Source organism: Prionailurus bengalensis, chromosome D1, assembly GCF_016509475.1.
Source record: "Prionailurus bengalensis isolate Pbe53 chromosome D1, Fcat_Pben_1.1_paternal_pri, whole genome shotgun sequence".
Lineage (NCBI taxonomy): Eukaryota > Metazoa > Chordata > Mammalia > Carnivora > Felidae > Prionailurus > Prionailurus bengalensis.
In genome coordinates, this window is record NC_057346.1 from 3940244 (window position 1) to 3962017 (window position 21774).

Genomic DNA, 21774 nt, shown 5'->3' on the forward strand with positions numbered 1-21774 from the left:
GCTGGAGGCAGGGGGAGGGAGTATAAATACCACAGGGCCCTGGCCCCAGCACCCCGGGCCCCTCTGGTGGGAGGACCAGAGAGGATCCACACTCTGGGCCTCCACACACCGGGGTTCCCCAGACTTGCAGGGCCCTTGCGGACTGTTAGGCCAGGCTGGTGGGGAGAACCCAGATCTTGCAGGCACCCAGCCCCCTCCCCAACCTCCACTGCTACTGCCCTGGCTTTGGGGCATGCTGGGAGGCCTGCTTGGCTTGATGCCTCCACAGCCTCACAAACACCTGGGCCTCCAGATCACCCTTCCGGCTCTCCAGCAGCTGCAGGACATAGGATCCCCGTTGAGCGCAGGGTAGGTGAGGGGCAGACAGGTCTGAGGCACCTCTCCAGGCTCCTCCATCCCAGTCAGGCCCGGCACTGAGCGTAGTGGCAGAAAGGCCTCCCCTTCCAAGTCATCAGCCCAGCTTGTCATGGTCCAGCACCGTGAGCAGGAGGCAAGCTCGTCCTTCTGGCACGGCTCAGCAGGCACCAGGAATTCAAAGGTCTCATCAAACAGGGGGTGATGTTTTCATTTAAATTTTAAAATGGTTTTTAAAAAACCTATTATTTTTTCTGATTGTATTGAAATAGTGCTTAAAGACAGTTGATCTACAGAAATTGCTGGAATTATCAAACATATAAGGGGTACCATGAAAAGCAATCCATGTTTAAAGAAGTTAGCAGTTTGGGGGCAAATATCCTATGTAGATGCTCATTTAACTCTTAAGTATCTCTCTGCAAGTAGGGACATTTTCAGAAATGACATATAATATATGTTCGCAAACACCCAGCACTAAACACTTCTTAGAACAAAAACAATGGTTTAAGTGTTATAATTACATTAATAACATTTTGAGCCTTGAGGGAGCATTTGGAGATGAAAGTACAGAACATAGCTCAAATTTTACATTTCAAATAATGGGGGCACCTGAATGGCTCAGTCAGTTAATCATGCAGCTCTTGGTTTCAGCTCAGGTTGTGATCTCATGGTTAGTGAGATCAAGCTTCGCATTGGGCTCTGTGCTGACAGCACGGAGCCTGATTGGGATTCTGTGTCTCTCTCTCTTTCTCTGTCCCTCCCCCACTTGCACACTCTCTCTTTCCAAGAATGAATGAATGAATGAATGAATAAATAAAGCACTTAATAAAGAAATTTGCACCATGAGTTTCAGTCAAGATGTCAGTGATACATAGTAGAGATTGTTGGGTCAGAAAGCAAAGCAGACACTTACTTACTGACTTATTGCCATGTTCTAAGTATTTGATGAAAAAATGAATAGCTCCATCTGATTTTTTCTACCTGATAGTACAAACTTGTTTTGCTCAATTTTGCTACAATTATAAAATTGTAGACAAAACTCAAATTTTGCAAAAACTCAATTTTGCTACAATTATAAAATTGTAGACAAGTGTTTCTATATCCATTATAATTTTCAGGCAAATTTATTTTAATTAAAAATGCAAGTGCTTTCTGGTTTTGCTGTCTTTTTTTTTAATTTTTTTTAATGTTTTATTTGTTTTTGAGACAGAGACAGAGCATGAACGGGGGAGGGGCAGAGAGAGAGGGAGACACAGAATCGGAAGCAGGCTCCAGGCTCTGAGCCACCAGCCCAGAGCCCGACGCGGGGCTCGAACTCACGGACCGCGAGATCGTGACCTGAGCTGAAGTCGGACGCTTAACCGACTGCGCCACCCAGGCGCCCCTGGTTTTGCTGTCTTAATACCTATCTGGAAAACTCCCCTACATTAACCCCTGCATCAGCAAAAGCTATTCTGTACTGTGATTCAAATATAATTTGTGAAATGGGTTTGTGACTCTTTCTAGAAGGGAAGAATGTGGGCAAACATACAGATAGATCTCAATAGTAATTCAAAAATTGTCAAGAGTTGGCCTAATTCTATGATTCAGTGTTTGACATCCTTCAGAGAGAAAGAAGTTGATGGTATGTCCTGAGCAGGGCCAGGGCGACATCATTAACCAAGCTTAACCACAGGGCAGCATTCATAAACTGTTGTGAAGGAATAAATTTTGTTCATTATTGTAATCTTTTCAGTTGTAACATTTGGGCCAGATCTGCCAGAGAGTGGTCAGGTGGGGTGCTGGGGGGACAGGCATATCACTTCCCTGGGAACCTAGAGTTGAAACAGTGAGCACATCCCCAACACGAATAGCAGCAGCCATATATAGCGCTCCTTGGAGACACCCCTGATACGAGGAGTGCTTCATGGTCAGGGATATTTCTGGGTCAAAAATGAATCCTTAATAGGGGCATAAAATTATCCCAAACAGAATGGAATTAAGTGTTCATTGTATTAAAGACAGTATCACAGAGGAGAATAAAAGGCAGACTTTAACATCACACGAAGTGCTCTAACATAATTGCTAAGTAATCTTACCAAGAATTCAACTTCTCCATCATCTAGTTTGCTTTATATAAAATGAAGATAATAAAACTAACACTATGCCCATAAAGCGCTTAATACAGTACCTGCTACAGATTAGGTAGGCCTTCAATAACTTACAGGTATTTTTATTATCCTTATTATTATTACACTTGATCAAATGGAATGCAAATTCCATTATTATTACACTTGATCAAATGGGGGAGGGGTGTGATATAAAACAGGCAGGATTTTTACCTTTGCCATTCAGTTCGATCTCCTTCTTGGATTCTTTCCTTTGTGTTGAAAAGAACATACAAACTAGGGAAACAAAAGTGAATAAGAACTCATATCATACTTAAAGAGAACTAGACAGGTAAATTAACAATAATGGTTCTTAAAGTTCAAAGTCTTTCAGATCAGCAACTAGGCCTCACTGTGTACTTGGTACTTCCAAAAGTAGCGTATCGTCCTTACTTGATAAATAATTTAATTAATTAATTCAATGAGATATGAGCTGTAATTTCTGTACAGACAGTTGGGGAAGAATAAAGAAAAAAGAAAATATACTCAAAAAAGACAAAAATACTCAATATGAAAAGACAGAGAAGTCTTCTTTTTTTTCCTTTTATTTTAACTCCAGTTAGTTAACATACTGTGTTATATTAGATTTCAGGTATTCAGACACTGCCATACAACACCCAGTGCTCATCACAAGTACCCTCCTTAGTAACCCATCACCTATTTCCCCCATCCGCCCACCCACCTCCCTTCTGGTGAGCATCAGTGTGTTCTCTGTATTTAGAGTCTGTTTCTTGGTTTGTCTCTCATCCTTTTCCCTTTGCTTGATTGTTTTGTTTCATAAATTCCACATATGGGTGAAATGGTATGGTGTTTGTCTTTCCCTGACTTACTTCACTTAGTACTTTCTGCCTAGCTCTATCCATATCCTTGCAAATGGCAAGATATCATTATTTTAATGACTCAGTAATATTCCTATATATGCATATATTCATATATGTTTTATATATTCATATATACTTTATATATTCATATATATTCATATAGGTGTATATATTCATATATGTGTATATATTCATATGTGTATATATATTCATATATATGTATATATGAATATAGGTGTATATATTCATATACACACACACACATATACATACACCACTTCATCTTAGTGAATTCACCAGTTGATGGACACTTGGGCTGCTTCCTTAATTTGGCTCTTACAGATAATGCTGTGATAAACAGGATGCATGTATCCCTTTGCATGAGTGTTTTTCTATTTTGGGGCTAAATACCCAGTGGCACAATTGCTGGATCATTCTATTTTTAAGTTTTTGAGGAACCTCTGTACTCTTTTCCACAGTGGCTGTACCCATTTGCATTCCCACCAACAGTCAAAGAGGGTTCCCTTTCTCCACATCCTTGCCAACACTTGTTTCTTATGTTGTTGATATTAGCCATTCTGACAGGTGTGAGGTGGTATCTCCTCATGGTTTTGATTTGTTTTTCCCTGATAATTAGTGATGATGAGCATCTTTTCATGTGTCTGTTGGCCATCTGGATGTCTCCTTTGGAGAAATGTCTGTTCATATCTTCTGCCCGTTTTTAAATTGGATTGTTTTGGGGTATTATTTGAGTTGTCTAAGTTCTTTATATATTTTGGAAACTAACCCTTTATCAGAGATGTCATTTACAAATAACCTCTCCAATTCCGTAGGCTGGCTTTTTCATTTTGTTGATTATTTCCTTTGCTGTGCAGAAGCTTTTGTTTTAGTAGTCCCAGTGAGAGAAGTCTTCTAAAATGACCTAAGACTAAGGCCGAGGCTTAAACTGAAATCAGAAGGTACAAGTTAGGATGAAGAACATAGACTTTCTTAGAACAAAGGGTAGCCACTGGAATACATGAAGCAAGTGAGAAAGAAACTGATTACTCAGTGAACTGCTGATCTTCAGTGTGACTTGAGGGATGTGTAGCTCAGAGAGATTGTGAGAGACCGGTGTGGAAAAATAAGTGCCACCATCGCCACCAGTCATTTCTGTCCCATCCTTGCTTCATTTTTCTTCATAACACCTGCCACCTCTTGTCATTATAAATGTATTTGTGTATTTGTTTATTGTCTGCCTTAGCCCAGGAGTGTAAGGTTCTCGAAGGTCTGCACATTCTACACTCTTTGTTATTCCTGTATATGCAGACTCTGGAGCAATGGCCTGCATACAGTAGACCCTCAGGAAATATTCACTGAGTGAAAACGGAAAGCATAAGTAGGGACCTTTTCATGGAAGATCTTAAATACAATATTTACGAAGAAATATCAGCATTGACTAGAGATGACGGTGAAAAAAAGTGACAAGTCTGAGAGCATCTCCCGGGTTTCTGACGAAACCGAGTTGAGTCCGTGGCTAGTAACCAAATACAGAATTGAAGAATAAGAGTTAAGTTTTTCTTTTCATTTTCCAGCGGGAATGGGATGTTGAGTTATACGTTCTGAGTCTCCCAGAGTTGTGGGGAAGAATTCCCTCGCCTGCCATGAATTCACAAAGCACATCCCTCAAATAGACAAGAGCATTCTCCCTCCGTTCTACCATGGGGAGTGAAGGCGATTTTTGTTAACAGCTATGGAGCAGATTCCATATGTAATAAAATCCTACATTAATCATTTTCACTGCATAGAAGTCAAAACTGGATGATTAAGGAATTCACATACGCTGCCTCAGAACCATATAGTTGAAATGAAAAACACAGTTGTTGCAGCTGAAGGTAACTGAGTCTACCACTGAATCCATCATTTGTTTCTTGGCACGCTGTTCAAGAAATCACTCTTTATTTATATGATCACCTCAGTGTCATTTCCCCAGTAAAGAAATTTAATAGTGAGTAATCAAATGTATTCACTCTCAGTCACTGACATGAGTTTACAATTACTTCTTGGAATTGAGCAAGCCTCCGTGGGATATAAAAATTAGGCTAATCATATGGTGAATACTTACTTCATCCTGTGTTTGTTCCTGCTAGGAACAGAAATTGTCTCGGTAATTGTATGCAAATCCTTTCAACAGAATCATCTAAAGAAAATTATGTGCTGCTACTCCTTTTCAAAAGAAAAGACAAAGTAATGTTTTAAAATATCACTTTCAAATCAACCAAAATGAATGGTTTTGGCTTTGTATATAAAAGCTGGATCTAAATTAATATTATTTACAGTACACAGTTCGGCACGTGAAGTAACAAACTGACATCTAATAGGATGTGTAACACTTCCATGTGTTTTGTGTTGCTAGTGATTGCTTTCATGTTTAATTAATGAGCTCTCTGGGACTCAGGCTTCAACTTAGGGTAGAGTAAATTAATTGGTCTTTTAAAAACCAGCATTTTGTAGAGAGCACTGACCATCCTCAGCCAGTGAAAAAGCTCTTCAAGGTTAGCTGAGGATTTGTTTTTATAAACCAAATGTAGTTCTGTTTTTAGCATTTAGAATAGAGTTCTTTCCAAACCGGATTTCAAATTTCCTTTAATTCTGATTATTTTTTTTTTTGAGGCTTGTTTCAGCCTTTGTTAATGACTCAAGATGGTTGCTAGAAAGACTGATAACAGAAACTGTAGAGCAGTTTCCAGGGATACCCTAAGGAGGGCTGAGGTGTGCCAGGCTCCTGGCTCCTATTCCTCATGACTCCTCTCTGCCCTGGTTTGGGAGTTTTTGCTCTTACCTGCCACATTCCTTTAGCATCTAAATGCATAAAAATGGCAGTTTTGTATGGTTCCAACCTGCTATGATAAAGAATCTCCCGGTATACTCGATGGATGAGTACAGAATGAAGTGGCAAGTGTAGAATTTGGAGAAAAGCAAGCCACTGACCTTCTCCATTGTCCCCCGTCTTTGTTCAAATGACTGTAGCCTGGAGGAGTCACTGCATTGGACCTGGACTCATTTCTGGAGCCTCCTCTTGGGCCTCCCTTTCTTCCTTCTCTACTGGAGTCCATCATGTCAGCTAATATGAAAGCAGTTTTGTCATCTGCCTGTGTTCCGAAGCCTCCAGTGTGTCCCTCTTAAAAATGAAGTAAAATTTGGGGCACCTGGATGGCTCAGTCAGTTGAGCACCCAACTTCAGCTCAGGGCATGATCTCATGGTTCGTGAGTTCGAGCCCTGAGTCTGGCTCTGTGCTGACAGCTGGGAGCCTGGCACCTGCTTCAGATTCTGTCTCCCTCTCTATTTGCCCATCCCCTTCTCATTCTCTGTCTGTCTGTCTGTCTCTCTCTCTCTCTCTTTCTCTCTCTGTCTCAGCTATAGATAAACATTTAAAAAAATTAAGTAAAATTTAACTTGCGGTTTTTAACTATTGAAGCACATTCATTGAGTGCCCTTTAGTGACCAGTCTTCTAGCTCAGGAAGCAGAACCAGTGTGCCTCCGTGTGTGAGCCTGCACTTTTGTGGGGGCAATGATGATACACACGGTGCATGAATAATGTACCTAGTATATTAGGTGGTGATGTTAGAGACAGAGTCCGGCGAGGAAGGGAAATGTGGAGTCTCAGGACCAGAGAGTTGTCTTGCTGGAGAATGAGACTGGGATGGCCTGCTGAAGAGAGGGCAGGGGGTAAAGGCTGGACGGAGGTGAAAGGGGAGCCTCATGGACCCGCCTGGAGGACAGCAAGAGGGCACAGCTCTTGGTTTGACTGGTAGGTCTGGGACTAAGCCCCGTGGGTGCAGTCGGTGAGGCTGAGGTCAGAGAGGCTGGGGTCAGAGAGGCTGAGGTCAGACATGCTGAGGTCGGAGAGGCTGGGTCAGAGAGGCTGAGGTTGGAGACACTGGGGTCAGAGACGCTGAGGTAGGAGAGGCTGAGGTCACAGATGTGACTCAGTGGCCCGCAGTGCAGGTCCAGCAGGAGGGGTGAGCAGGAGTGACAGGATCTGGCTTGCGCACAGCTGTGCTACCAGTGGTCCCAGGGGCGGGGGGTGGGGGGTGGTGACGAGAGCAAGGACAAGGTCAGGAGACACCTGCATGTTCCAGACCAGAGGCAGTGCTGGCTTGCACCTGCTGGGAGAAGCGGTCAGATTCTCGGTGTCCCTGAAGACAGCACCGACACCGTCTGCTGATGCGCTAGGGGTGTTAGTGAGAGGCTCACCAGAGCTGGTGAAGACCACAACACAGCCCCAGCCCTCCTTGAGGCATCATCTCCAACTGCCCTGTGTGCTCCCATGGGGTGCAGGAGCCCCTGGGCTTGAGAACGGAGGGCCTGAGCTGAACCTCACAGCCCTGCCGGTTGTTAGGGTTATGACTTGATGTCGATCACACAGCCCATCTTTATCTCTGTTTCTTCACCTACAGGGTGGGGACAGTCCTACCTCTTTCACGGGCCAGGCTGCTCTTGAGGACCCAGCACATTGTCAAATGAAAATAAAGCTTTGTATGTTTATGAACCTACTACTCCAGCAGACTAGTCTCTAAACTATTAGTAATCTGTTAAGTATTCCTCAAGCTTCCTACCTCACTGTCTCTCCAGCAGACCCTCCCCTTCTCTACCTGTCATTCTCTGCACAGAGCAGTCCTGTCTCTAAGGGGCCCTGTCCCTCCTTTCCAACAATTTGCTCTCCCAGAGTGTTGCATATTGAATAAGTTTAACGTGCAAAATTAGGTCTTAAGTACTTTAAATGCTTAATATGAGACAAAAGTTATTTGCTTGCTGTTAATTCACAAATTTATATTTTTTATTATTTTTGTAAGCTTATTTTTATTTATTTTGAGAGAGAGAGAGAGAAAGTGGGGGCGGGGGTGGGGAAGAAGAATCCGGAACAGGCTCCAGGCTCCGAGGTGTCAGCACAGAGTCTGATACAGGTCTCGAACTCACGAATATGAGATCATGACCCAAACTAAAGTCAAGAGTCAGAGACTTCACCAATTAAGCCACCCAGGCACCCCAATTCAAAATCTATATTTTAGATGCAACTATATGGTTGCGTTTAGTGCAAGTTTGAATTGTGAAGTTTTTATATTGTGAAAAAAAATAATTGTGAATTTTGCCTAGTGTGATATTTAAAATTTATAAAACTTCAGCCTATGAGCAAAATCATAACCATACAGAAATCGTGCCAGACATTTACTCTGATCAGGAAACTAGTCTTCAGTTATTGGAGTTTAAAACTATGCAAACTTTTGAAGAATGCCTTTCTTGCGTGAAAAGGCTTTGCTGTGCACCATAAAAAAGATGGATAAATACTCATAGTGCTGAGCAGATCAAACAATTCTGGAAGCAAACTTGAAAAGGTCTCCAGTCTATTCTTTTTTTAACTTTTTTTAATGTTTATTTATTTATTTTGGGAGAGAGAGAGAGAGAAGGAAGAAGGGACAGAGAGAGAGAGAGAGAGGGAGAGAGATCATCCCAAGCAGCCTCCTTGATGTGAGCACAGAGCCCAATGCGGGGCTCAAACCCATGGAACTGTGAGATCATGACCTGAGCCGAAATCAAGAGTCAGATGCTTAACTGACTGAGCCACTCAGGTGCCCCTCCAGGTTATTCTTAGGCACTGTTCAGAATGTAGAGAGATGGTCTCTAGAAAATTGGATGCCTGAAGCAAGAGAGAAAACTGGGTTTCTCAAACCTGTGTCAGAATCTAGCATACTGGTTTGGGTGATGAAGGAGGTGACTGCCAGGCCTTACCACCAGAAGTCACTTGACATCTGAAATCCAAGTAGAAAAAATACGTGCTTCTTCAGGACGTCAAAGAGACCTAAGTTCCTGTAGAAAACGGGACAAAATGACCACCAACAGAACAGATTGTTGTTACGCCCAAACCCACCTCCTCCTCATCCCGTTTGTTTTGTCGATCACCAAGTTGAGTTATCCTTCTCCCATAGTCTCAAATCCACTCTCCTTTCCTGTCATCTCTTACCTGGATCCCTTCAGTATGGCATGAACTGATTTTCCCATTTCCTGTTACTTTCATCCACAGTGTTTCTCACACCTCAGCTGAATGGTCACTGTACAACACATTTGTCATTCTCTTCCTGATGTCCCTGGGGAATAAAGACTGAATTCTGTGATACAATGGAGAAAGCCCCTGTGATGACACTTGCCTGCTGTTCTCTCCAGCCCTTCCTGCAGTCCTCACCAGTTCTCCAGCACCCTCCTTGTCCTTCCAAACACACAAGATAAACTGGACATATTTCAGGTTCCTGGATGTGAACTGCCACACTTTGTCTTACCTCTGAGCCTTTTAAAATTCTGATTCATGCCTCTAAAATTCCCACTAGTTCACTCATGCATTCAGACAATTTGCTGAGCATCAACTGTGCCCCCACTGAACTACGAACCGAGCCCAGAAGTGGTCACTATGTTCACGGAGCTCACAATACAGTGGAAGGCAGAGGCATCATCAGATCATCATTAAATATGTAGCCAGAAACCGTGGTAAAAATCTCTGAAAGAAATGTACAGAAAGCTATAAGAGCTTGAAGAGCTCAGAGGAGAAAGTGATCATTCAGGGGTAGGTAAGTTATGTTTGCAATAAGCTCCGAAAGATGGAAGAAGACAAAGGTAGAAGGAAACAGTTTTTTAAGGGCAATGGTAGCATGTGCAAAGGCACTGAGGTAGAGATGCATGGTACCGCCTAGAACTTCTGAGAAGAGCAGCATTGCTGGAGAATGTAAAACAGAGACATTAGTGGCCCAAATGATACTGAAAGAGAGGGAGGGATGATTATGATTTTGGTATATATCAGAAAAGAATAAGAAAACAGGACACTGCAAGGAAGTGCCATGGAGTTTCTGCCTACAAAAATCAGTCTAGTTGCTATGTAAACAAGTGATGTATAAGTTAATAGGTTCAACCATTCTTTGCACTGAAATCAAATCCTCCAGTGGCCTGGAGAAAAGCCCAAGAGAAATAAGGAAAAAAAATAGTGTTTGGGCATGTCTGGAGGGAGGAGTTCTGTGCTTTGAACCTCTGGCAAATGGTTAAAAATATTTGCTGTATTCCCATATTAATGAGGGTTAGGTTCAGGTGCAACTAACGGAAACTTTAAACTTTTAAATTACTAAGTTCACCTGTAAGATGGCATCTGAATTAACTATGAACACTGGAGTATAGGGGTCAGGAAACGCATGAATGTTCTTGTGGGAAAATACGAGAGGCCACAGGGAAAATCTAAGACCCAGAATGCCCATCTTTAAAGATGGATTTTCCATTTTTACTCTTGATTGTAGACAAGGAAAACTCGTCATCTTATATCAGGTTTGCATGTATGGCCTCAAACTATTTAAGTTAGAAGATCTTTGTTTATTTTCACTCTGCCCTTCATGAACTGTGGCACAAAATAAATGCTATAGTCACAGCTGCCCATAAATTTAACCAAGCTACATGTTGGTTCCTCCATCCATGTACTGAGACCTTAGAGTCCAGACAGTGGCCTTTGAACACGTGATTTCCAGGCTAAGCTGCTTTGGTAAGAGTCTGGACTCTGTGGTCACAACATCTGCTCTCCATTTCCAGCATGGCGGCATCAGATGCCGAGGATTCCAGACTCTTATTCCTCCCTAAAACTGAGGTTAATCCACAGCATGAAGTATACTCCCAGGCATAGAAACCTTTCTCTTCAAATCCACTAGCTGGGGATGCCCGTGGTTGTGCCCAGACCAGAGAAATCACTAGACTGGTAGTAGATGCCTGCCTAGCAATTCATGAGGTTAATGAGAGGGGTTGTAATTGGTGTACAAAGAAGCAGTCGCTGTGCCCCTTGTCTTTTCTAAGCTCAGCAACCCCCGTGGGATAGACTCAGCCCTCTCCTTTCCAGACGGGTTCTCACGACCTCGATGTTTCTACACCCCTATTCATCATGATGGGGCACACTTCATCTGATTACGTTACTACCCTGACGACACTCCTTGATAATGTCTACAGTCTCACTTCGTCTCATTTTCTCAATTTCTCAGCCTTCTGAAATGTGACTTCTGCGTCCAGCCTTCCAGTGATGCAGCTTTGAGTGCACCGATGACCTTCTAATTAAAGAGCACTATGAGCTCTTCTCTGTCCTTATCCAAGGGAAGTTTTTTGTTTTTGTTTTTTTACAGCTTATGGATAACTCCCTTCTTTTGAAATTATGTCCACCATGACATAAACTTCTCATGATTCTCCTCCTGCTCCTCTGTGTACAGATAGTTGAATCAAATAACTCTTGAAAGAGAGAACATCACATAAACAAAATCCAGCCTGTGTTGCTAGCAGCCACATGTCTGGATGGTACGGCTCATGGAAAATACGCCATTCCCCATGGATGATGTAAAAACTGTTGATGTGTGTGTGGATGCAGTAGTTCAGTACTGCTTACATCACTGTGATCAGTTGTCAGCATAATTGATAACATCATTACGTGACATAATAACATTTTTAAAAATAGCTGTGTGTGTCACTTGATAGTGTTCTTTAATTACTTACTCTAGGACAGCACTGTGATCTTGTCCATGGGATGGTTTCGCTACGAGTCTAATAAAATTATTTTGGTTATTTATATGATACTGTGTAATTTGCATAATAGTTACTTAGTAAGTGACTAGCTAGCTAATTCCTTGTAGACACAGGAATCATGTCTTTATCTTGGCAAACCTTTAAGAATCTTGGATATAGTAGGTTTTCAGTAAATCATATTGAATTAAAATGTTAGGCAGCTTATTAATGTAGAAGCAACACTAAAAAGATCCTTTACAGTAGTACAGTCTCCGTCTGTCTTGTGGGATTCACCCAGCACTGCAGTATTCATGGCCAACAATATTGCCTTACAGATTTTCTAATAAGTAGGAGACACAAATCATAGCCAGATGTAGATTTAGTATGACATGACTTGTGATTTTTTAGTTTATATAACAGCTAAGTTACATAATCATAGATTCAACAGCAGTATTTTCTCCAAGTTACAACTATCCTGGCAAATAAATAAGACACACACCTCTGAGTGACATAAATAAGAAAGCATATTAAAATCCAACACAGCTTATAAAAGAATTCAAGCTTCCAACCTGTAACTGCATGTCCCTTGCACTGCATTGAAAAGATGCCATTTACTTCTGATCATGATTAATGATTCTTTTTAGGCAGCCAACTTTCTTTGCCGTTTAACAAAGATTGTGTCCTAGGGGTTCGTCTGTGTCAATTCTAGTGTCATTTGTAAATCGGAAAAAGCAGATAACGAAATGTTGAATTTGAATTATAGTTTTGGCATTAGTGTGAATCTTGAAATATCTCTTATGCAACGGTGACCATCTATGAATTTCATCAGAAGGCTTGCCACTGTACATTCTGTGAAAGTCCCGTAGGAAGGATAATAACAACCTGGATGCTTAGTTGGTGACATGAATCCTGATAAGCACATGATGCCAGAAATTTAAAAAGATAAATAAATTTAAAGGTGATACATAAAGAATTGATCCCACGGAGCAGGACAACTGCTTTGGTGTGTGCGAACAGTAGTTCTCATTTGCACGACATGCAAAAAATCGAGCAGAATGCCTTTAAATTATTTTGGTTTGACAACAAATAGAGGGAGAAGAAGGAAAAGGAAGATGTCTGTTGGTATTTTTGAAAAGAACGTGTTCATGGGTATCAAAAGTGAATAAAAGTAACATTGCCTCCCTTCCTAGCAGAGAGCAAGTCTCAGTAACTGAATAAATGAGGCATGAACAGGTACATTAAGAGAGCACTCAGACCATCCTGTGACATTTGTGCCCAACAGAAAACAAGGGAAAGAGCACTGGACTTGGGGTGGAGGCCGAGGGGAATCTAGGTGAGATTTGAAAAGATAATGATAGGCATATGTTGCAGAAGGAAAAACTAAATAGAGCAGTAGATGTACCAGAATAATTATATAGTAATTAACATGCCCTCTTTCTTCCTCTTTGGGGAATTTTTTTTTTCATTTAGATAAAAATGAGTCCTGACTGCCACAGTATTTCATTTGGCAGGATATCAGGTAATTTATATTTCAAATATGATCTCATCATCAGTTCCATCTGTTGATATTAACTGAGCATCCGTAACGTTTGAAACTCTGACTTGTAGAAAATATACCGAAAAATCAAAACCCTTGAATCTGAGAGACTCCTACCAATCATAAACCTGAATAAATGTCCTCTTATGTTGCACGTTCTTTGTATTCAAGTATTTGATTTTAATCCACCGGGTTCTACAGGCTCACTCCAGGGACCAGGGGAGGGAGAGACCGTAGGCATCTGTCATAGAATGAACTCAAAGAAATGCCAGACCTTCTTAAAAAGGACTAGCATATTTTTTTATGCTAAGCCACAAGGGGGAAAAAATAACTGGGTACCAGGCTCTGAGTCTAACCAGTTCGTGTGTAAGGGCTGTTCATAGTTTAAAGGCTCCGCCAGTCAAAAACCAAGAGCCGAAAAAAGCAAGATTTCAAGACAGTGTTGGCCCGAAGAAACACTCCAGGTGCTGTATTCCAAGTTTTGCGCATCTTCCTTAATCCAGATACCAAGACCTCTTACTTCCCTTCTGTGCTGGTTGATGCAGAGAGGTCTGGATGGACAACAAGGCACAGACCCCCCCCCCCCATTCACTGGAAGGCTGTCTCCAGCTAACGAATACTCCTCGGATTTCAGCAATCTTGGATGAGTGTCCTCAATCTTCACGACTCAGTACAAGTTGTTTGTTCTCCGCACTTGGTACCCACGTCCAACAAGGCAGATTTAACCAAACCGTCCCTTTGGGCCAACACTGCATTGAGCACAGCTATCATTACACCATTTTAAACTCGATTGCTTTTGTTTCTTTGAATGTCTTTTTCTCCTCTACTAGATTGTGAGTTTGGGTGCCTACTGCCCCACCTAGTAGCCATGCAGTCCAACCTCAATCCACATCATTCCCCAGCCAAGAGACAAAGAGTTAAAGAACGCCTTCTTTCCAGAAAAGGCAGGGAGGGGACATAATCATGCCTCTCTATTCACAATAATGGGTCTTCAATACATACTTTTGCATTGTTTTTTCTACATCATCTCTTCCATAGCTGAATCCAAAAAAAAATGTTTTTACTACCATGTTCGAGTGAAGAGCCTAAACAGTTGTTCAAAATTAATTCTTGCCAGTGAGTAGAATTAACAAAATGAATTTATGAAATTGTATTGACTGCCGGTAGTACTGAATTTGGTTTTTGGTTTATCTCATCAAAAACATGTCTAAAGCAATGTAATGTTCTCCAGTAGAGAAATTTTGAGAACTTCTTAAGGTATTCTTCCTTCATCCAAGTGATATTTTAAAGGGTGTTGCCTCAAGTAAAGAAAGCAAAAACAAGTGATTCACAGATAACCAGTCAGATTTTAAATTTCTAAAGCATTCATTGTGTATTTGCAACATAAAAATCTTGGTGTAGATTCAGTGCCTACATAAGTTATTGAAGGGGAGTTAAAGTATGATTTTGGTAACCCGTCTGGATTTTTTTTCCCCACTAGGATACTCAATACTTCAAGCTATTATGGAAAAAGCAGGACAAAATGGTTGGCATGTCAGCGCTATATGTGTGGAAAATTTTAATGATGTCAGCTATAGGCAACTTCTAGAAGAACTTGATAGACGACAAGAGAAGAAATTTGTCATAGACTGTGAGATAGAGAGACTTCAAAACATATTAGAACAGGTAAGTCCTGGATTTTATGTTACTATAACCCTATGCCTTCTACAAAAAGTTGACTCTTGATTTACTTGTTCCCATCAATATTTCCTCCCCACCATTTCGTCTGAAGTGCAGAGTTCAGGATTTTTCATTCCATGATTCATCTCCACAACTAAATCATAATCCTTTATCACCAAAGGCCGTTTTGGTTCTCAGGTCTCAGTGCGTTAGAAGCACTATTTCTCACACATTTTTAAGACCTGCCATAGAAAGGACCTTTTGTGAGTCATCAAGAGCTCTTGGCCTCCTACTTTCATAAACATTAATTTTGAAGACTAATGCCATCTACCATCTTGGAAAGTTTCAGTATTTGTGACTGTGTGTTTTTGGTAACCTTTAGAAAACTAGCTGCATGAGAACCAACAACATGTAAAGCAGTGAAGTAAAAGTTAAACTGCATACTGTGTATAACATATTTTCCTCTACATGTTTAAGTGCACAGTGAAGATGGCTTTCAACTCTTCACAAATGAAGACTCCTTTAATAAATTTTTCAATAAATGCTTGTTGATTTGATTTGAAGTAGACAGGAAAAGGTAAAAGTGAGCTTTGTTATTGTACTAAATGATAGGAAAATATCCTCAAATAGTGGTTAACTTTTGCCTTCCTCCTGACCCTACATGTCGTGATGAGCTGTAGCTCTATTTGGCCAAAATTGCAGGGAATGAATGCCATCTAGTGGCTTCGGAAATGTTCGCTCCTGTTTCTCTACACCAAGTCAGGTTGGCTGAAGCAGTATTGTAGTGATGTTTTGTTGGTTATTTTGCCACATACAGTTTGCATCATAATAGGGTTTGATTTGTAGTAGTAAACTTACCAATGTGGAGGTGTATTTATAAGAATAACTCAGGTACCCAACTAGAAAAATCAAAACCAAAATACGTTTCAGAGCTTCCTCCTTAATATTGAGGGGCCCTGAACTCAATGGCCAGAGTTTCCCCCATCAACTGTGTAAGAATTACTGCAAGTTAAAGGTAAAAAAGCCTGTGGTCGTTCTTTGAAACATCTAGCGAAGCCAGTCTATACTGTAAGAGGAAATGAAAGAGTATTCACTTCCCGTTAACTTTTCATAGAAGAAGAAAAAAAGAAACTTGATTGAAGAAATACGTTTAAAGCGTATTGGAAGATATTAATTACAAACCTGTATGTCACTCAGGTTTATTCCTGAGTGGGAGTCCAAAAAGTCATCAAGGTTGCAACTTTTCGAGGTGTATGGAATTTTTAAATGTGTATTTATGGAATCCAAGAAAAAGCTTTCGGTCTTACTTGCCTAAGTAAGACAGTCACTTCAGCTCAAACCCCGTCTTCACTCCCTCCCACCGCCACCCCTGCGTGGAGAGTTTGAGTTGTTTGCCATGAATGACTGAAGCTCTGTAAATACCTCCTCATGAATCCCGCAGAGCAGTCAGTTCTGAGAACTGCCTGGGTTACCATGTTCCTGTCAGAGGGCCAGGAAGGCTCAGAAAGACCCCCCGCTTAGCACTTGTGCTTAAATGACCACGTCTGGAGAAGCCCCATTTCAGGGCTTAGCTGGTTTCTGAGAAGGAAATCATGCCCGGGGGCTTTGGATAAACTCTGTGAGCAAGCCTTAAATAAAAAATCTTGCTAAGGGAAACAGACGTCTTTTTTTTTTTTTGTCATCTCAAAAAGATCATTTTTTAAAATACACTTTTGTTTTTTAAGAGGCAGAGAGAGCAGGGGAGTGACAGAGAGAGGGAGAGAGAGAGAGAATCCCATATAGGATCTCCCGTGTCAGCGCAGAGCCTGACGCAGGCTTGGAGCTCACGAACTGTGAGATCATGACCTGAGCCGAAATGAGGATTTGAATGCTTAACCATCTGAGCCACCCAGGCGCCCCTCAAAAATATTGTTTTTATATTCTTTAGCCTTATTGAGATATGATTAACATATAACATTGTGTACGTTTAAGGTGTGCAGTGTGGTAATTTGATACACTAACATATTATGATGTGGTGACCGACCACAGAAGGGCTGGTGAACGAACAGTTCTGTCACTTCATGTGGTCACCATTTCCTTTTGGGGATGAGAATATTTCAGATCTACTCTCCTAACAGGTTTCAGACAGATAACGCAGTATTGGTTTTTTTAAATTTTTTAAGCTTATTTATGTATTTTCAGAGAGAGATGGAGCAAGCAGGGGAGGGGCAGAGAAAGAGACAGAGAGAGAATCCCAGGCAGGTTCCACGCTGTCGGGACAGAGCCTGATGCAGGGGTTGGACTCACAAACCACGAGTTCATGACCTGAGCCGAAACCAAGAGTTAGAAACTTAACGGACTGAGCCCCGCAACGCCCTCGTGACACAGTGTTGTTAACTGTGGTCACCATGCTGTACATTAGATCCCCAGAACTTAGAAAACTTGAGCATGTCTTTTCCGTGTCTCTTCTTCCTCCCGAATTCTAAACTGTTTCTTTTCTCTCGTGACTGCGTGGTAATAATGAGACTTTGTCCCTCTCAACTACAAACCTAATCGATTGTACAAAATCTACAGTATTATGAGAATATAATATACTCTTTGTCCTGTAAAATTTTCCCCCCAAAAAAGACATGTTCTGATCCTGAACATGATTTTTTTTACTATCTATATTTTAATGCTTTGTACCTCTAAGCCAAATCATTTTTTAATGTTTCTTGGTTTTACTCCTGTCTCATCTAAACATAAGAGCTAATCCAAACTTTATCAAGAGTTTCTACATGTATTTTAATACACCTGTATTTCAACATCCTCTTTAATAAATTGAAATAACAGGAGAAAACAATTTCAGAGAATCAACCAAAGCAGTTTTTAAAACAGTAAAATGCTAAATAATCTTGATCAGGAAAATGCTTTTGAGAAGTAGCCCTCTTTCAGAAGATGGGGAAGTTAATATAGTGCAGATAAGGGGACGTGTTAGTACATTTATGGAAGGGTAGGCAACCTCCAGACTGCAGCAACATGCTATCCATAAGTACTCTGCTGATATTTTCATTCATATCAGTTTTCAAATCATAATGGAAATGGCTCACACAATTTTCTCCTAAAATGTGTGAATGGACAACTATAATTAAAGAAGCACTTCATCTTCTGTACCTGTTTTCCAAGTTATTTTTATGCCTAATTCGTTCTAATGAATGTATCGCTGTTTATTTTTTTTTAATATCTCTTTTCTGTAATCTCTGACCAAAAGACTTACAGGATGTGTTGGGATTTTCAAATTAATTAAAATTAGTTGCTTTTAGAATTTTGCAAATTCTTTTTTAACTTAATTATAAATATTCTGTGGCAGTAGATCTCCAACAAATAGTAAGCTTGGGAATCAACTGGATTGAGGTATCGGCTTTGTTAAAAATGCAGAATTTTATCCCTGTCTTTAGATAGTTTGCTTGAAAAACTCTGACCTTAGGCCCAAAACACTACTAAAAAAGCAAAACTGTCACTAGAAATCTGTGATAAGGACAACAAAACTAAGGTGTTTATTAAAGATAAACTTCTTGACTATAAGGGTGAGTAAATGAATGCTTCATAGTTGTACTTTTAAATATGGGCTTTATCTTTATTTTTTTAATTTCAGTTGGCTTATTTTTTAATGTTTGAAGCTTTTATTTATTTTTTTTTCAACGTTTATTTATTTTTGGGACAGAGAGAGACAGAGCATGAACGGGGGAGGGGCAGAGAGAGAGGGAGACACAGAATCAGAAGCAGGCTCCAGGCTCTGAGCCATCAGCCCAGAGCCCGACGCGGGGCTCGAACTCACGGACCGCGAGATCGTGACCTGGCTGAAGTCGGACGCTTAACCGACTGTGCCACCCAGGTGCCCCTGAAGCTTTTATTTAAATTCTAGTTAGTTAACATACAGTTTCAGGAGTAGACTTCAATGATTCGTCACTTACGTATAACACCCAGTGCTTATCACAAGTGTCCTCCTATTAATACCCATCACCCATCTAGCCCATCCCCCACCCACTTCCCTCCATCAACTCTTAGTTTGTTCTTTATAGTCAATAGTCATTTTTGTGGTCTACATCCCTCTCTGTTTTTCTTTTTTTTCTTTCCACTATGTTCATCTGTTTCTTAAATTCCACATATGAGTGAAATCATACGACATTTGTCTCTCTCAGACTCATTTCACTTAGCATAATACATTCTAGCTCCATCCACGTTCTTGCAAATTGCAAGATTTCATTCTTTTTTGATGGCTTGAGTAATATTTCATTCTGTACATGTTCTGCATTTTCTTTATCCATTTATCAGTCAATAGACATTTGGGCTGAATGCATAGTTCTATTTTTAACTCTTTGAGGAACCTCCACACTGTTTTCCAGAGTGGCTGCACCAGTTTGCATTCCCACCAAGAAGGTTCCCCTTTCTCCGCATCCTTGCCAACATCTCTTGTTTCCTGAATTGTTAATGTTAGCCATTCTGACAGGTGTGAGGTGGGATCTCATTGGGTTTTGATTTGTATTTCCTTGGTGATGAGTGATGTTGAGCATCTTTTCATGTGTCTGTTAGCCATCTAGATGTCTTCTTTGGGAAAATGTCTATTCATGTCTTCTGCCCATTTCCTAACTGGATTATTTGGTTTTGGGTGTTGAGTTTGAGAAGTTCTTTACAGATTTTGAATAAACTTTTTATCAGATATGTCATTTACAATTTCTTCTCCCATTTCGAAGGTTACATTTTAGTTTCGTTGTTTCCTTCGCTGTGGAGAAGTTTTTTGTCTTGATGAAGTCCCAATACTTCATGTTTGCTTTTGTTTCCCTTGCCTCTGGAGACATGTCTAGTAAGAAGTTGCTGTGGTTGAGGTCATAGAGGTTGCTGCCTATGCCTAGGGTTTTAATAGTTTTTCTGTTTCATCCATTTGAATTTATTTTGTGTATGGTGTAAAAAAGTGGTGCGGTTTCATTCTTTGGCACAGTGCTGTCCCGTTTTTATGAGCACCATTTGCTGAAGAGACTTTTTTCCATTGGATGTTCTTTCCTGCTTTGTTGAAGATGAGTTGAGTTGACCGTATAATGGTGGGTCCGTTTCTGGGTTTTCTCTTCTGTTCCAGTGACCTATGTGTGTCATTTTGTGCCAGTACTATACTGTACTTTGTAATATAGCTTGAAGTCCAGAATTGTGATGCCTCCAGCTTCGTTTTGTTTATGTTTGTTTGTTTCTTTGTTTGTTTGTTTGTTTCAAGATTGTTTTGGCTATTGGCAGCCTTTGGTGGTTCCTTACAAATTTTGGGATTGTTTGTTCTAGCTTTGCAAAAAAAAAAAATGCTGGTGGCATTTTGATAGAGAATGCATTGAATGTGTGTATTGCTTTGGGTAGTAATAGACATTTTAACAATATTTGTTTTCCCCATCCATGAGCATGGAATGTTTTTCCATTTCTTTGTGTCTTCTTTGGTTTCTTTCATGAAGGTTCTATAGTTTTCAGACTACAGAGCTTTTACCTCTTTGGTTAGGTTTATTCCTAGGGATTGTAGGGGTTTTGGTGCGTTTGTAAATGGGATCGATTCCTTGATTTCTCTTTCCACTGCTTCATTACAATGTATAGAAATGCAACAGATTTCGGTATATTGATTACATCCTATGACTTTGCTGAATTCATGTATTAGTTCTAGCAGTTTTTTGCTGGGGTCCTTCAGGTTTTGTACTTAGAATATCATGTCATCTGCAAATATTGAAGTTTGACTTCTTCCTTGCCAATTTGAATGCCTTTTATTTCTTTTTGTTGTCTGATTGCTGAGGCTAGGGCTTCCAGTACTGTGTTAAATAACAATGGTGAGAGTGGACATCCTTCTCCCGTTCCTGACCATAGAGGAAAAGCTCTTACTTTTTTCCCATTAAGGATGATATTAGCTTAAGGATATTAAGGAAGTGGGTCTTTCATATATGGCCTTTATGAAGTTGAGGTATGCTCCTTCTTTCCCTGCTTTGTTGAGGGTTTTATCAAGAATGGATGCTGTACTTTGTCACATGCTTTTTCTGCATCTTTTGAGAGAATCATATGGTTCTTACCCTTTTTTTTAAAATTAATGTGGTGTATTATGTTGATTGATTTGCAAATATTGAACCAGTCTTGCAACCCAGGAATGAATCCCACTTGGTCATGGTGAATGATTCTTTTAATGTACTCTTGGATTCAATTTGCTAGTACCTTGTTGAGAATTTTTACATCTATGTCCATCAGGGATACTGGCCTATAATTCTTCTTTTTAGTGGGATCCTTGCCTAGTTTTGGAATCAAGGTAACGCTGGCCTCATAGAATGAGTTTGGAAGTTTCCCTTCCATAGATTACTGTTCAAAATAGCAAGTAGCCGTGTATGCATTCAAACATTTCAAAACATCAGTTTCAAAACAACTATTCGCGAGTGTAGTTTAAGGTATATTGATTTTTCTATGCTAAATTACACCATAGGAAAAAAGGAAGAATTTATATAAATATTACCCACTGAGTTTTAAGGTAATAGAAATGTAACAAAACTACAAAGCTAGATTTATTGCCATTGTTTGCACAAGGCTGTAATAAAACAAGTTGCATTTTTGGCCTTCTAAATCCAGTAGGCAATTTGGTCCACTCATCTGCTGAAAATAACTCTGAAAAAAAAAGACAAAAACCAAAACTACTCTATGAGTATTTGTTAAATTTGTGATCAATTATTAAAGCTGTC

At 40.4% G+C, this 21774-nt stretch overlaps 1 protein-coding gene across 9 annotated transcripts in view; it reads left to right on the top strand.

The window, feature by feature from the left end:
- GRIA4 (glutamate ionotropic receptor AMPA type subunit 4) overlaps positions 1 to 21774 on the top strand; it is a 480512-nt gene that overhangs the window by 350368 nt on the left and 108370 nt on the right. For all 9 annotated transcript variants that reach the window (XM_043579212.1, XM_043579210.1, XM_043579209.1 and 6 more), the window contains one exon: positions 14892 to 15076. In XM_043579212.1, the coding sequence (XP_043435147.1) occupies positions 14892 to 15076 (185 nt within the window). The remainder of the gene's footprint in view (positions 1 to 14891; positions 15077 to 21774) is intronic.